We start from the raw sequence: 16,186 nt of genomic DNA, 5'->3' as shown, positions 1-16,186 counted from the left end.
GTGTGTGTGTGTGTGTGTGTGTGTGTGTGTGTGTGTGTGTGTGTGTGTGTTTTAGGAGTTTGCAGACAGAATAAGAGTGTTTAGTAAGGTCATAACCACCCATTCACACCGCCCGTGGCCATAAGGTGCTCATGGTCGCCTGTAAGCCTTTAAACCAGAGCAGCCTCTGTCTCTTAACACACCTGTTATATTGCAGACATACAGCAGTTTAGAAAAGGCTTGTTGTAATGGTACACTGTTATCCTAAACTAGTATACCATATTAACTGACTAAGTAAAATAATATCACTCAATCGGGTTCTCTGTTTTATAGCACTGTGAATTAGATACCTTCAGGTTTAGGAAAAAACAAGGAATTAAGAAAACAATAAATAGATGTTTCGGTAATGAAAATAAACTTTAGCTGAAGCCCAAATTATAATCTCCTATTTGTTCTTGCATACTGTGATCCATTTTTACATAATGTCTTCAGCATGACCTTTACTGTATACACCGTGAATTTGGATTTTGGCAATAGTTGCCTCTTTGTTGCCAAGGCAGTCCAAGGCAGGATTAGCTGGGAGACTTCTCCTAAACGAGGGGCACTTGTAGAATACCTGCAGAACAGGGACATGGAAGTAGTTCTTTTGGAGATTATGGTGAACTAGTGTGTGTTGTAGCAGTGTTTTGCCATTAAGAATGATTAGCCACCTCGTCTCGACTAGTTACGAAGAGAGCCGTGGAGATTTAGAACAGACTGAAGGCCTTCAGAAACTTGTATCTCACGCTAAACAGCATGGATTGTTTTTTTTCTAAGTTTGTGTGCATGTGGAAGCACCAGAGACACAAAATAACACCCCAAATCCCAGATTTTTTTTTTTATAATATGGGCACTTTAAGGATTAACTTTAGCCTTCCATTGCATTACATTACATGTCATTTAGCTGACGCTTATCCAAAGCAACTTCCAGTAAGTGCATTCAACCATTAAGGTACATGTATGGTATCTTTCACGTTAAAACATGATGTATAAATAATAACCATTTATTTTCATCTATTTGACCCAGTTTAACTCAACTGTACAAACTATACAATATACGTACATAGTAGGGAAAGCCTACTCCGTCTCTCTTTCAACTAAAGAGTTCCTGTCCAAAAAAAGACCCCCTTGGTCTAGAGACAGATGATTAAATGAATAACCCGTGTTTCACCTGTTATCAGGTTTCACAAAGATTTAGGCTTTGCTCCTAACTCCTAAACTAGTATGCATGTGGACATGCAGCAATTGCTCAATTCATTATGCTTACCGTATCTATGGAGAGCATCGTGATATCACATCCTAACAGCTACACTATAAGCACCCCTACATGCATAGCATAGATGATCGGATTAAACATTGGCACACCTCAATGCATAAATGTGTGCATAAAGAACAAAATAAGCTCTATAATGCCGTATCATACAAAGATAAGGATCATATTAATACCACCTACTGTATGTGTTACCTAAAAGTTAATGTTTGCTAATGAATTATGGTTAATTTATCATGGTAGGGCATTAGGTCTGGTGAGCATTAAAACAAACAAACTCTTGCAACATACTGTAAGTGAGAAAGGGAGTAGGTTAAAAAAAAAAATGATAAGAAAAGTTAACATGAGAAAATATTTGAAAACATTAAAACGGGGAGGGAGCAGATCCCCCTGAGACAGAGTGGAAGATTACAGCCGCTCGACAAAAAATAATGAGCTGCAGAGAACCAGCAGGGGGACCAGGAGCACAGAGAATAAGTAAAATCCCATTACAGAAATCCTAAAACAACTAAACAATTATATCTCTGGGAATGTGAATTGAAAAGGGATTTCTGAAAAAAAGCAGCATGCTGTAAAACAAAAGAAGAGGTAAGAGTAAGAATTTTTTTTAAAAAAAAGAAGAAATCCTTCACAGTTATCTCTGCGCTGTGGTCCTGCTGAGACCTGGAGGTCACATGAAGAGCAGGGAGAAAATCGAGATGACAAAATCTTTGTGCTTCACTGCGTTCTGTAAGCCAGTCCTCTTACAAGCACCACAGGGACTGTGCCAACCTGACAGCAACCGTTAGACCTAACCCTGCCACACTTCCACACCTCAAGCAAAACCACCAAGTGTCAGCCACTGACACTAATGTTATATTCAAACAAGCACTTGGAAAGAAATTCTTTTCTTTTCAGCTCATCGAATGCAGCGTTTACATTAAGGTCACCTTGAGAATAAACAGACAGTTATTCAGTTAGGACGTTTTCCAAAATTGAACATGTCTCACTCTGTATTTCAATTATTCGCTAGACAGCAGCAAACATATAAAGCTTCAGTCCCAGACCTATGGACGAACACATGCTTACAGACCAGATACTGAAGGTAATTCCAAGACATCACATTCTGATTTAACCTCAAAACTGTATTTAAATTAATCTAATGAGGTGAGTTCTCTGTCGCTGTCATGTATGATTTAATACATGACAGCGACCTTCACTGAGACGCTAGATTTACAGCGTGTATGATGAATTGATATTTACATAACTGGACAGGCAAGAGCTACCAGTGCGTGCCATAATGTGCTCAGGGCAAGTCGCAAACAACAACTAGTACTACACTGCCTTATTTATAGAAAAAGGGCAACCTGGGTCATTTGTCTTAATTCCCACACTTGTAAAGAAACTGCCATTTATATGATTTTAGAAGTACTTGCATTTAATCCTTGGAGATTTCCCCGTGTCATGATAATGAAAGCCTCAGACATACAAATGAAGCCCAATTTGAAATCAATACAAGATATAGTGCTACCATGTGTTGCTGATGTACATACCATAACTCCTGAATCAGACGCTGTGCTCAGTGACACAAACCAAATTCAATTGAGTGCACATGCTCATTTCCTTTGTAAACATGACTGTTGATGATGAGGGATCTCTGTGGTATGACGACCGGGCATTGGTCAAACCCTTTGGTCTAGAGAGCTATGTTACAATAGAGGACTAATATGAGTGCAAATCAATACAGTAGGTATATGTTCCTCACAAGTGACCCCAGCAGTGCTGAAAATGATCATAAATCACAACAAGCTGACTGCACTGTGTCCCTGGCTGTTACGGTCTGAAAGGTCGAGGTGTGTAGAATGTTTGTTACCTGAACACTACACACAAAATGGTTACATTTGGCAACATTGTAACACTGAAATATGACCAGCCGGGATATGAACAAGCCAACAGTTAAGCCAGATTGTCTAAACTGTTATCTCAGCCTGGTTCCAGACCTCTAAATTACTCCCCACATTGCTATCTGGTGTTGACGGCTGTTTCCACCACAGATTGTTAAAAATACTGAACGTAGCAGCAGTGAGGTCACCCATCGGTTTGGGGATTACTGCCTTGAGTTGGTATTTGGCCGTCACTATCTTGGATTTTAAAACCGGACATGACAATATTGGACAAGAGGGTGGAGCTGGGGAGGAGGATGTGGTTAAGCCAGTGTCGTCTATGGTATGGCTAAACTCTACAAATCTAATCAGGGGGACCTCTGGGCGCTTGTGCAGTTCAGCTGCATGTACTATCTAGCTAGCTTGGTTGGCAAGGTGCAACCAAACGTTGAACAAGATGTTCCAATTAACTTCGAAGAAGTGAAAACACACAGTGGGAGGGTCAAAATTTAAGACAAAAACACAGACAACACCTAAAAACAAATTCAAAGCTATTATAATGTCCACAGTGCCATGGATATTGCTTAGCCTCTGTCCTGATTGACAGCGGTTGAGACCAAAAATTAATTATAAGTGTTTACTAAGCTACTAAATTAAGTGAGAAATAGGGTAAATAGTCTTATTCACTTCTACACAATCTGACTTCCAGTGGAGTCACCCGCTGCTAGAAAATAGAGAGAATACAGGTTTAAGGCACTTCCGCATTAGCTTCACTATTCAGATCTGATAGCTACGTTCAGTATTTTTTCTATAGCCTATGGCTTCCACCTGGTAAACAGTCAACCAATCAGAGCTTTGTAGGCAGGATTGAAACGGCTGACGTCATCTTCCTACATAGCTAATTACAAAGAGGAAACATGAAAAGACTTTGAAGTAGGAATTGTTTTTTATACTTTCGAACCATTTCCCTTGGCATCTCTGACCATGAAAACTCACAGCTTAAGTTTTTCGTGTTCACCATCAGCTGTCACAAGCAGATCCGAGGTGCACGCTTCCTCATTTCCACCGCTAAGTTAAAATCTACTCGAAAGTTCTTGACAACTTCTAGGATTTTACATAAGCAAAATAATCCTTACAAAAGTGCAGCATCCATCATTAGGTTTGCTGTCAAAGTAATTTGTTAGTTTATGTTTTACTTTCAATTAATGCTATCTAATTAACACTTCAAAATATGTTGACAAGCAATCCCAGCGCAGCAGGCGCCTCATAATTTGCCTGGTCAAAACATTGTAGCTTAACTTGACCACAAGTCGTCAGAATAGAGCCAACCATCAAGCAGTGCAGTAGACTGTAGCTATGCCCTCTGAGGGGATGTGTACAAATCTGATCCCATTTATTCTCTCCAGTCTACATGATAATATGTATTTAGGATGAGCCTGTCAAGTGTTGCATGTTGTCCGTTTGGAATAATTAGCACATGCCTACTATCTCAAACAAGTGACCTCTCAGACATGTCCCCACACACATGCACTGCTCCACAGGTTGCTTTCAATTATTTTGTATGCATACTGATGAGAAGTAATAATGAATTGTTTCCTCCTGTATCAAAGTTTGATACATGCATCTTAGGTTAAATGATGATCCTAATTTAAAAACTACCTCTATGACAGAACCAAAATCACACACTGTTTGAGGCAAAACGTCCGTATTTAGTATTGATCCCCCGCAGCAGTCCTTTCTGTTAACAGTTCTCCAAATCATCAAGAATTCTTGTCCAATAGCATTGCTTTCTGGTGAAAAATGACAAATGGCTTCTTGATTTATAATGACTCACTGGAGGAAGATAGGCTCCGTGTTGGTCTGTGTATGGATGTTTTTGTGTTTTTTTTTTCATGTGTATGTTTCCATTAGTAAACTGGTAAAACTGGTGACCTTCAAAGTTATATGTCTCACTTGAACATGCACATGCATGACTATCATTTCCGGAAAGACAGGAGCTGGCAGAGATAAAGCACAGGGAGCAAGAGGAGTAAAGGCTGATGTTAAATGTACATTAAATTATTTAAGAGAACAACATGGCAGCACAACTTGAATCATCCTAAACCCAGATCCCATTTGGGACTTGTCAAGGCTAAAGGACTTGAGCAGGACACACTGTCAGGATATTGGACCGAGAGAGGCAGCAACTGCATTGTTGTGGTACTGATAGGGTTACATTTCTTAAAAAAAAAACAAAAAAAAACACACACAACGGAGGCTGAAACCCAGTACACACGGAGTCTTTGCTAAAGACCACTTCACTACAGTGAAACAGGTATGGGTGTGCAATCATTCACAGACACAGGCATCCACACATAGTGTGTTCCAATAATGTTGTAAAGTTTATGTGCATTGAACTGACATGACAGCCGCACCTCACCAGCTCTCTGGTGACCTCACTACGGACTCTACTTTTGTCGATTAAAAAAAAAAAAAAGAAGCCATCTGGCCGACACAAGCTGACTCTTTCAACCCTACCAGCAGCTCTTTAAACACACCCCATTAAACTCTCTCATCAGATGCGTTAAGATGACTTCATTTCAAGTTATTCTCTCGCCTTTCTCTTCCCCAATCCTTGTCCCGCGTGTGTGAAAAGTAAAATGAGGTCAACTAGGATGAGGTATTAATCCCTCTTGATTTTGTGATAGCTCTCCTCTTTCCTAGTCTTTCATCCCCCATATGTTACTGTTAGCTAACCCGCTAACCACTGACACAGGAATGACAAAGCATTGACTTTTCCTAGATATCACCACAGGAGCACAGATGCAACATTGTCAGATTTATGGTAAATTACAACTTGCATTGATCCTACATGTGAACAGTGGCAGCAGCAGCTTACCTCCTTGCTTTCCTCCTGTTGCTGTCTCAGTCAGCGCCAAGCTCTGGCGCATTGCATAACTCAACACATACACAAACACACAACCCCAGGCATGGACTGTAATATGAAGAACATCCAGAAGTCAACCCCAATGAGAAGTGCAAAAATGTGGAAGCGATTAAAGATGACACAAAACAGATAGAAGTAAAAACTGAATAAACAAATGATCTGTGACCTGAAGAGAAGCTCTCACACTCTTTAAGCAACAAACTGGAAAGAGAGCTTGACGCAAACCCTTTTCCACTGTCCCTATGTCTCTGAAGACTCTGAAAACATGCAAGGAGAAAAATCCAGACAGTCTCTGTAATCGTTGATTACAATCAGAAACCATTACCATAATCACAGACATACGTATGAATTATATACAGTCAGTGTTCTATTAGAGGCATCTGGTGAACTTCTCTGTAAAACAAGAGCTTATATCACATTACAATTCTTTGGAGATTTCTAACAAACATTGAAATTCCGATCAACGTTTGTTCACAAAGAGAAATATGCAAGCACACACTCTGAAGCTGTAGAGATTATAAGCTACAGTACAATCGTACTTTCATTTATACAAATTATACCAAAGAAATTCCAACGTATACTGCTGGGCTATATTTTCTATTTCTTTAAAACAATTCCCATTCTGTAGTTCAGTCAGAGAACTCACGGCTCAGTGAGGTTCTCCTGTGACTGTAGACAAAGCTGGGAGTGTAGAACAGTTACAGAGTGAATCAGAAGGAAGATAAATGATGGAGATATGTCATAGTCAATCTGTGCTACGACCAAAAGCTGCACATGGCCAGTGCCAGTCACAGCAGTTACTCTGTCTGTGTGTGTGTGTGTGTGTGTGTGTGTGTGTGTGTGTGTGTGTGTGTGTGTGTGTGTGTGTGTGTGTGTGTGTGTGTGTGTGTGTGTGTGTGTGTGTGTGTGTGTGTGTGTGTACACAACGTTGTCTCTGCAAACATGTGTGCACCTCTGTCCAAACATTCGCCTCCTGTATATGTAGATACACACACAGTATTAGTGTGTCCACATCCACTAGCATGTGTGTAAGTCATCAACCATCATATGCTTGTGTGTGTCCCTGTGTGTGAAAGCACAAACGTGTGTGTTACCTTTGCCATCTCCGTTTTAAGATTAAATTATTACTCTGGGTGTGACTGCGTTTGTGTGTGTCTGTCTGTGTGCCCCCTTATGATGTCCTGCGCCTTCCGATGAGATAATCTGGCAGAGCATGGAGTGACAATTTGATCAATTGCCGGCTCACAGGCAGTCTCTGAGTTATAGTGCTGCCATCTCTCCTGGCCACTACCAAAAGAGCCGGCTCGCCGCGGAGATGAGCCGCCACATTGTTACACACACATCTGCAGACCACCCAGCAAATGAACACACACACCAAAATACATACGCATACAGATGACTCTAGTTTGATGGCGGTAAGCTGACAAAGTCATCCCATAAGGACCCTGCACCATGTTTTCTGTCAGGGAGAGACGGAATCTCCCATTGCGTAGTGCTCTGGAAAAATTGGTAATTTCCACCCACATTATGCTTCTCTTTTACACACAAACTAAATCAGCAGAGTATAAACTTCAATTATCAAGGGTGGTGACTTTTTCTGTGCAGTTCAGCTGCACAAAAAAAAAACTCTTGTTCATATTCTAAATGGATTCTGGCCAAATACTGGAAAGCTGGTTATTAAAAGTACAAGATATTCTGGGTATTTTTTGAAATCTTTCAATAACATTGCTATAAAGATACCTTAGTGTAGTTTGAGAAATAAATGTGTTTTTATTTACAATGATGCCAAACTCCCCAATGCATTAGTACATGCTGTTGCTTTAAAACAAAACGCCATACAAAAACTTTGCCTACCGTCCAAAATTAGCAAAGCTCCCTGATTTCCTAATTTAAAAGAGGACTTATCGGACCAAAGAATAAGTAAAATAAGGTAAACCACTTGATATTCAATCCTACAGATTTATTTTGGTTGCTAATGGAAAACGAATGAGGTTCCATTCCCCGCCTTACACGTTACCGATGGTGATTATAATTCCCCCTCTCTTTATTATGAAGGTGTAGCAGAAACTTTCCTTTATGTTTACAATTTTAATGTAGCAAGTGTTTCCCCTTTAGATTAGGCTGTATGCTCTGGTTAATGCAGTCTTTTTGTCTAGAGACTGACGGATATCATTTATAATTCAAGTTTAAAATGCCAACACAAAGAAAGCGGAAGGTAACGGACATCCGGCTGAAATGAAAGACATCCAGCAGAATTTATGAAAGACATCCAGCAGAATTTATGAAAGACATCCAGCAGAATTTCCGGCGGCACCTGAACAATCCCGGAAGTGGAACATTGTGGATATAGTCTTTTTGTCTAAAGGCTGACGGATATTAATTCAAATCATCTTTGGCTTTAATGGAAGCTCATAGTATCATCACAGTATATGGTTGATAAGCAGATGCAGCTCATTCTGTTTAATCAACCCCACCTTTTGTCTGTTGTTACCAACTCTGTGTGTCAACCACCTGCTGCTAATGTTGGTTACAGTACCACCATTCAACTACTAACCTTGTGTTAGGTTTGAGCCATATTAGACACAGTGACAAGTGGCATCAGTGTGACACATTCAGATCAGTCTGGTCAAGTAATAAGGGGCATACAATAGAAAGAAATAAGGAAGGTTCCTTCTTCTTTCTGCAGCCCTGCCTCTTATCACAAACACTTTGTCGTAACACTCAAAATGAAAAAAAGCTTTTATAATTCAGCGTTTTCGAACACAGCATTTCTGCTTATTTTCTAAATTACACTGCTAATCCAATGGATAGCTAATATGCGTAGACTGCTTGCACAGCGAAACCTCTTCTGAATGCTCACAACTTCTTTTCGTTGTTGAGAAATTGTACAGAAAAACAATTGCCAGCAGTGTGTGCACTTGGGCATATCTGTCTCAGTGCATTACCACACACAGATCAATAAGGATTCTATTCTTGGCCATTATATCTTCAAGCAGGGGATAGCCTGCCTCTCTCACTCTCTCAGACCTATTCCCTCTCTCTGCTCTATCGGCCTGTCCTCTCCGCTGGCTCTCCCTTCTTTCTCTATTCCGTTTTTTTGCCTCCTCCAGACAACACCAAAATGACATTGTCATCTTCCCAGCTGGACAGTGGAAGCAGCAACAGAGTCAGTGGCGAGCATCAAACACGGGACCGTTTTGGGGGGGATCACAGAAGTGATTGGCTTTATGGCTAGAGGGATCAGCCATCTCCTTGGAGGACTCACGCACTCAGACAAACACGTACGCGCATATTCACTCGCACGCACATACACATCCACCCACACCTCCTGTTCCTGCTGTATTTCTCAGTCCTCTACCACGCTACCAGGCTGAGGCCCTTGATCTGCCACTTCCTGTAATCCTCCATGGGAGAGGGGTGCAGCCAAATGTCCTGGCAGGCCAGCCAGGCAAACAAACACACACACACATACACACAAGCACGAATAGACGCCGGTTGCACTACACTGCAAAATAAAGACCTCCAGGACAGACATGTAGATGAGTATTGACGCAGGAGTGCCAGGATGTCTTTCACAAAAGATGCAACCTGATAAAACATTAACTAAAACACACTACAGAAAACCCTACAAGCTGCAGCATAGCAACGCATGAATCTGGAAATCTCTATTATAATCTCCATTCATCTGTGCCACGCTGGTTTGGTTGTCATCAGATAAAGAGACAGGGCTGACTAAAAAGTAAATGACAAGGGAAGAGAAGCAGAACCAAAGAATAGATGGATGACTCCCAATTCACCTTCTCCTGACTCCGATAAGACTATCTGATACACATCACTTAAACACAAGAGATTCCTCTGTTCATTCAATTTCAAAGTGACCAGTTTCAGCCAGTAGGAACCATCTGACAAGATCATTTCAGCCAAACCCGGGATAGTCTGAGGGAGAATGTGTTCCGATCTCTATGCTGATTGGGTATAGGCTTCTTTTACACCATGAGTAAAGCTTTTTTTTCTTATACTGAGTTTACCCAATCTGAAGCTCACACGAGTACCGTACCAGCCAGCAAGACATAAGCCCCATTAAGCTTATTCACCAGCTCTGACATAGTACTTCTACCAGAGGAGGGATTTCATCTCTTATCTTCTAATGCATGTGGAGCACTAGTCTCACATTGCCAGACCTTCCTCCACAGCGCTGCGAAGGAGGGTCTGGCTACTTCACATAGCATTCCGGGATTGCAGAAAAAGGTGCTCTGGTTTATTGGCATTTCTTTAAACCAATCACAATTCAGATTTGACATATAATCCAGCTAACTGTCTCAAATTACCCAGCAGAGATCTGAGGAGCAGTTAACCATAGTCCTCATTAATTGACCGGAGTTTAAAAGAAAAAAGAAAGCGGACTTCCGGCTGAAATGAAAAACATTCAGCGGAAATTCCGGCGGCACCTGGACAATCCAGGAAGTGGAACATCATAGATATAGACTTGTGGAGCACTGACATAAACCATGAATTTCTTCATCCAAAGCAGAGCAGCTGTTGAATCTGTAAAATCTATAGGAACATTCAGTAATTTCCTGAAAAAGTGGTGCATCATTATCTCTTCTATCACTCTGCTTTAAAGAGCAGAAAACATACTGAAGCTATGGATTGAACACTGCTGTCTTTTTAGAAGTCTGGTAAACATGGCTCTGTAGACTCTCTTATCCTCGTCCCTCCAGTGTAGGTGAATGAGACTGAGTCACAGCCATAGCTGCCAGTAGGTGGGAACGAGGGACAGCCAGGTGGACAGCTCTTCATCACACAGTAATGAGATGGCAAAGGTAGTCGGACAGGAATGAGAATACATGGAGGACCTGTAAAAGCAGCTTTACACAGGTGAGTTTGCGGGCATTCTCTGAAGCTATACGACTCCCCGCGGTGCCATTTTATCACAAGCTGTTGTCCCCGTTTGTGTTAACGTCCTCAATTTGCAAAGAAGCCAACGCAAGCTACCACAGCCACTTACTTCTCCAGCTCAATAGCAGCACATACTTCAATATGCGGCTAAATGTTGACATTTCTCGTGATGTAAAAGGTGTGAGCAGCAGTGTGGTATTATCAGTTAAAGCAGCAAAAATGTAGGATTAAAGGGATTCTGAGTTGAGGTTGCTCTTGGTCTAGGTTTTAAGCATTATCTTACCATGCAACAACATCTGGAGCTTGTTACAAAGACCTCTTCAGCATGCTCTAAAAACACACTGAAACCCCACATCAACATCTGACTATGGCAGCTCAGACATCTGTTCACTTACCTGCTGCTGCCTCCCAGGGATGGAGGGACCCAAAGGAGCTGCTACAGGCCACAGTAACCTATAACACTGGCAATGACAAGTGAAAGGATACAATCTGAGAGCTCCACTCTGGGTGCCAATGGCCAGAATCTTCTGCACGGGGTCAAAAGCCATGGACGATGGCTGGTAGGGGAAACCATGACGGACAGTCTGAAAGATTAAAAAAAAGAGAACGTGTTATCAATGTGCACTTCACAGCAGGGGTGTTTTTTTGTCAAAAGGATATCACGCACATGACTTAGGTGTACAAATGACCCAGATGGATGTGGAAAGTGTATTTTTTTTTTGCCCAATATTTTTATTTCATTTAAACTATTAACAAAGAATACACCGGAACATAGGAACACGTCCCAGGACCAAAAACAAAAAAAAAAACACAGAGAGGAACGATGGGGAGGGGGGAGACACAACAAAAAACACAACGGATGTGGAAAGTGTTACGAAATAGAAATGTAAAGCCTGAATGGCACAGAAAAGAGAAAAAGAAAGGGAGGAACAAATGGTCTTTCGATGCACCGTTACTCTATTCTTCTCGATAGCTGATATCTGGCTTTGCTATTTAGGATCCTTTTATGATCACAGGCCTATTTTGAGATTTCTTCTCTCCCATTTCACTGTTTTTATCTTGTTTTCTTTTTCTCACTGCCTCCCACATGAAGTCGTGATTTCACTGAAGTCTGGATATAAAAAATAACTGAAAACACACCAATAAGGATCATTTGCTTATGATTTGTTGCATGGGCCTTCTATTGGAGTGCATTGTAACGTACAGTAAGGTCTGTTTTTTTGTTCACCCTCTGTATATTTCTGTGGTTGTGACTGTAGCTTTATGACATCAGTCAGCTGGTGGTGGGCTGTTGGATTTGTTTGCTTAGTGACAGAAGGCTAAAGCATGTTACATAAGAAGCACTCAGTGCAGCAGAGACACCTGTCTTCTCTGCAGAGAAACATTACAGAGAGTTTCTGTCCAGACAGACAGTGAAGGTGCAGGAGGTAGAGATTTCCATCAGATACCTGGCTGTTGATAGACATATTTAGACTGCAGTGTCAATCAAACCGGAAATCTCTTGAGATAGTCTTTCCAACCACAATATCCCCTAAGCCCTCAGTTGTGTTGACTTGACTCTAGATAACGTTTTATAGTTTTCTAGGTATTACTTCAGGCACTCTAACGTATTAGTTCTGACAACTGCTAAAATGGTTGCAGTTTTATAAAGTTCTACGGTTCTAGCCTTGGACTTCTGCAACTTATGTTGTGGTGTCTCTAAAACAGACATGGTCAACAATCGCATGAGTTTTCATGAGACTCCACCCTGTGAAATATCATGAAACCTATGAATAGCAATGGACTGCTGTAACTATACCAGACCTTGAGGTTGAGTTTACAGCATCATGTGCCATTACAAAAACAACTGCACAAGCATACATTTTACTTACACATACCTGATAGAACTATGAGTAATTTACAAATAAAAAGATTTTTTTGTAAACCCACAAACAAGCTAGTTATGATTGTGCAGGTTACATATGTTGAAAAATCAATAGCAAGCACACAGTGACGTCTATAAAAAGGCCACACCAAACCATTGGAACACACATGGGAAAATCCTGATTTAACATTATAGTGGACTAAGATGTAGCAAATATATTATGTGTATTGCATAATATGTGAACTGCATGAGTGTTTATTAACCCAGGCCATCTTTGTGGCCAATTGAGACAGTTGGAGGATGGCAAGCCATTTCTTTTTTCTTCAAACAGGCCCCCACTCACTTCAGGCGCCATCAGTCCTCAATGGATCAATGAGCTGGGGTAAAGTGTGTGTGTGTGTGTGTGTGTGTGTGTGTGTGTGTGTGTGTGTGTGTGTGTGTGTGTGTGTGTGTGTGTGTGTGAGACAAAGCCACAGAGAGGAGTGTGAGAGGATGGGGGGGACAAAGGGGATGACACACACACTCTTACACACATATACATTAACCAGAAACCACCGTTTTGCTAATCCAAACCCAGCAGATTATGCAAGAGGGGATCAGTTTGGCCCAGCCCCTCAATATGACAGTTCATGCCAAGCACACACACAGCAAACGATGGTATTTTCATGTCCTATTATGCTATTGCCATAACCGATATCCAAGGGAAGAATATCTTGTTGGTTTTGAGAGATATCCGAGTAAAACAACAACAAAAAATCCAAGCATCCATACAGGAACTTCCTAATGTGTATTGTCCTGTCACCAGAGCGCATTCGCCATACAGTATGCGCAGTGTAGTTAGGTGCGTGACAGGCTACATAACATGGCTTGGACAATCACAGAGCGCTTTAATCATTCTCTTTCTAATCGAGATTCTTGTCAGATGTGAAATACACCTTAAACCAGCAGAAGAATGTTGTAATCTAGACCACAGAGCAGAAATCCTTAGGCGATTAATGAATTTATTGTGTGGAGCTCACTTGCACCTGCTGTATCCTGAGATGGGATACGCGCAGTACAAACTGTAAATATTACAAAATACATGCGAAAGGGGCCAACCGTGATGCAAACAGTTGTATAATATAAAACCATTAGGCTCGCCCACCTTGCAGAGCTGGAAATGGTCGGACTGGAGGGTCTCCTGGATCAGATGGTTCTCCTGTGGCCCCACTTGGACAGACGGGGTGGAGGAGGACACCTCTTTCAAGCCGTCCAGCACCTTTCTGATGTTGAACTTCTTCATTTTCAGACTGCAGAGCACAGAATTGAGATCACCCGCAACAGATAAAGGGGATAGCCACTTTCTCTCACACACACATACACACACGCTCGTTCGTTCGCTCGCTCGCTCGCTCGCTCTCTCTTCTGATTTCCTCCGTAAATCTCACATTTTAGAGCTTGTTTTTAGCGCAGACTCCATGCTGAAAGGCTGGGGCGCGCCACGGCACAGGTCGCTTGATGACGGGTGAATTTGGAGACGGGCTGCCTGGATACTGGTGCGTCGGTGTAATTTGCTCGGAGTCCGTGCTGTGCCCACTGCGTCTCGGTGGCTCCGCTCTTCTTCTCGGCTTCCCTCCCCTCCCCTCTCGGCTGTGTGCGCCGCTCAGCCAAGGCGGAAACGCAGCGCAGCGGTGGTGTTGGTGCTGCTGCTGAAGCTCTTGCGCATGTCTGACAGAGCAGAGGCTTCAACACAAATCCCGCCACCTTGCCAGCCTCTCTCTCTCTCTCTCTCTCTCTCTCTCTCTCTCTCTCTTTCTTTCATTTGCCCCCAGCGACAACGCCCCCCCTCCACCTCTTTCTTTCTCGCACGCACACATAGTAGGTTTTGCTCCACTGCACCTGGTGATGTTGGGATGCTGCAGCGCTGTGAGTGTCTGTGGAGACAGACGAGTTGACAGACGGGTGCTCTGCTCAGTCCCATTCTTTCCACTACACCCTCGGCAAACATTGCATGGATGTGCTGCATTTTTTCTACACGATATTTTTCATGGCGGGTTAAGAGAAAATCAAAAGAAATTGTGGTGACATTAAAACAAAACGGGGACATAAAAGCATTGCTGCATGCGCCCCCTTGGCAGCGGCTGCCGGTTCGAATCCGACCCATGGCACTTATTGCTGCATGTCGTCCACCCTCTCTCCCCTTTCATGCTTTCAAGCTGTCAAATCTTAACAAAAAAAAGCATGTCATGTGGGCCTAATATAGCATTTTGATTTAGGTATGCATTTGCATGGAAACCTTAAAACAACCCAACAGCTGAGCAAGCAATGCCTCTATCAGTATCCATGGTGATGGCGGTTTCCTGCTAATGATGGAGTTCCACAGTTTACCTGTTATTTATACCCTCCCTCTTAATATGTGTGACTTGCATGAGGGAGTAACACTTACCTACATAGCGAAGAGCTACCGAGGAGGGATGGGTTTGGGAAAGGCCCATGTGTCTGCCAACTGGGTCTAGCTAGCCCTGCTAATGAGCTTAAGACGTTTCTATAGACTTTGTTCATCCTAACATTCAAAACACCTTAATATTATTTGCTATCTAGGGGAGGGGGCATATTAGAGGGTGGCTTGGTGGTGCATTTAGTTAGCACTCCCAGCAAGAAAGGCCTGGGGAAAAGATCCAGAACTGTGTGGAGTTTAAATGTTGTCCATCTGCCTGCGTGGGTCTGCGTCTCTTCAATTTCCTGCCACAATCCAAATGAAATGCCAACTTGGTGACACGGAATTGCCATAATTCTGGTGGCTCAGGTCATGAGCTCACAGTTGGTCCCCAAAGAGTGTTCCACCTATGACCCTCAGGCTGTTTACTACCTGGACAAGCTGCAGTAAAGATGCATAAAGATCTACCACTCAGACAACTTGATCCCTGGTTATGTTTCCCTTTATAGCTTAAGTGAGTGGAGTTCCAAACCTCAGTGCAGTGTATGTTTGTAATGTCGCAGATGAAAAGAACCAGCCATCAGCTTGCTCGTGTTTATGTGACACTGACGTAGCCACCTGTTTGGGGCTGTTTGCACGCTCATTCTCGACAGGTTGCCGCCGGCAGCAGGGACAGGGGTGCAGCGGCGGAAGTAATAGCTTGTGTATGCACTCTTGCTAACAACACCTGATGCTAAGCCTAACCTGGAGAAAGTCCAAAAACAGACATTTTTATGTCCACCATAGGCGCACATTGTGATAACCAATGTTGATTATATGAGCTTGTCTGTATGTGTTTTCACATAAGAAGTCCTTTTTTGAGACGCAGCTGATGTAAAGGATGCATCACGGTAATGAAGATGCTATTGGATAAAAGACAAAAAAAATATGA

At 42.3% G+C, this 16,186-nt stretch overlaps 1 protein-coding gene across 1 annotated transcript in view; it reads right to left on the bottom strand.

Annotated features, from left to right (window-relative positions):
* The window catches only part of stxbp5a (syntaxin binding protein 5a (tomosyn)), a 96,431-nt gene extending 81,875 nt beyond the window's left edge, over positions 1–14,556 (bottom strand). The window contains 2 exon segments of the mRNA XM_032542675.1: positions 11,462–11,559; positions 13,984–14,556. Coding sequence (XP_032398566.1) covers positions 11,462–11,559; positions 13,984–14,121 — 236 coding nt within the window. The 5' untranslated portion in view covers positions 14,122–14,556.
* Positions 14,557–16,186: the final 1,630 nt, after the last annotated feature.

This window comes from Etheostoma spectabile, chromosome 18 (genome assembly GCF_008692095.1).
Source record: "Etheostoma spectabile isolate EspeVRDwgs_2016 chromosome 18, UIUC_Espe_1.0, whole genome shotgun sequence".
Taxonomy (NCBI): domain Eukaryota; kingdom Metazoa; phylum Chordata; class Actinopteri; order Perciformes; family Percidae; genus Etheostoma; species Etheostoma spectabile.
This window is presented reverse-complemented; position numbering and strand designations above follow the sequence as displayed.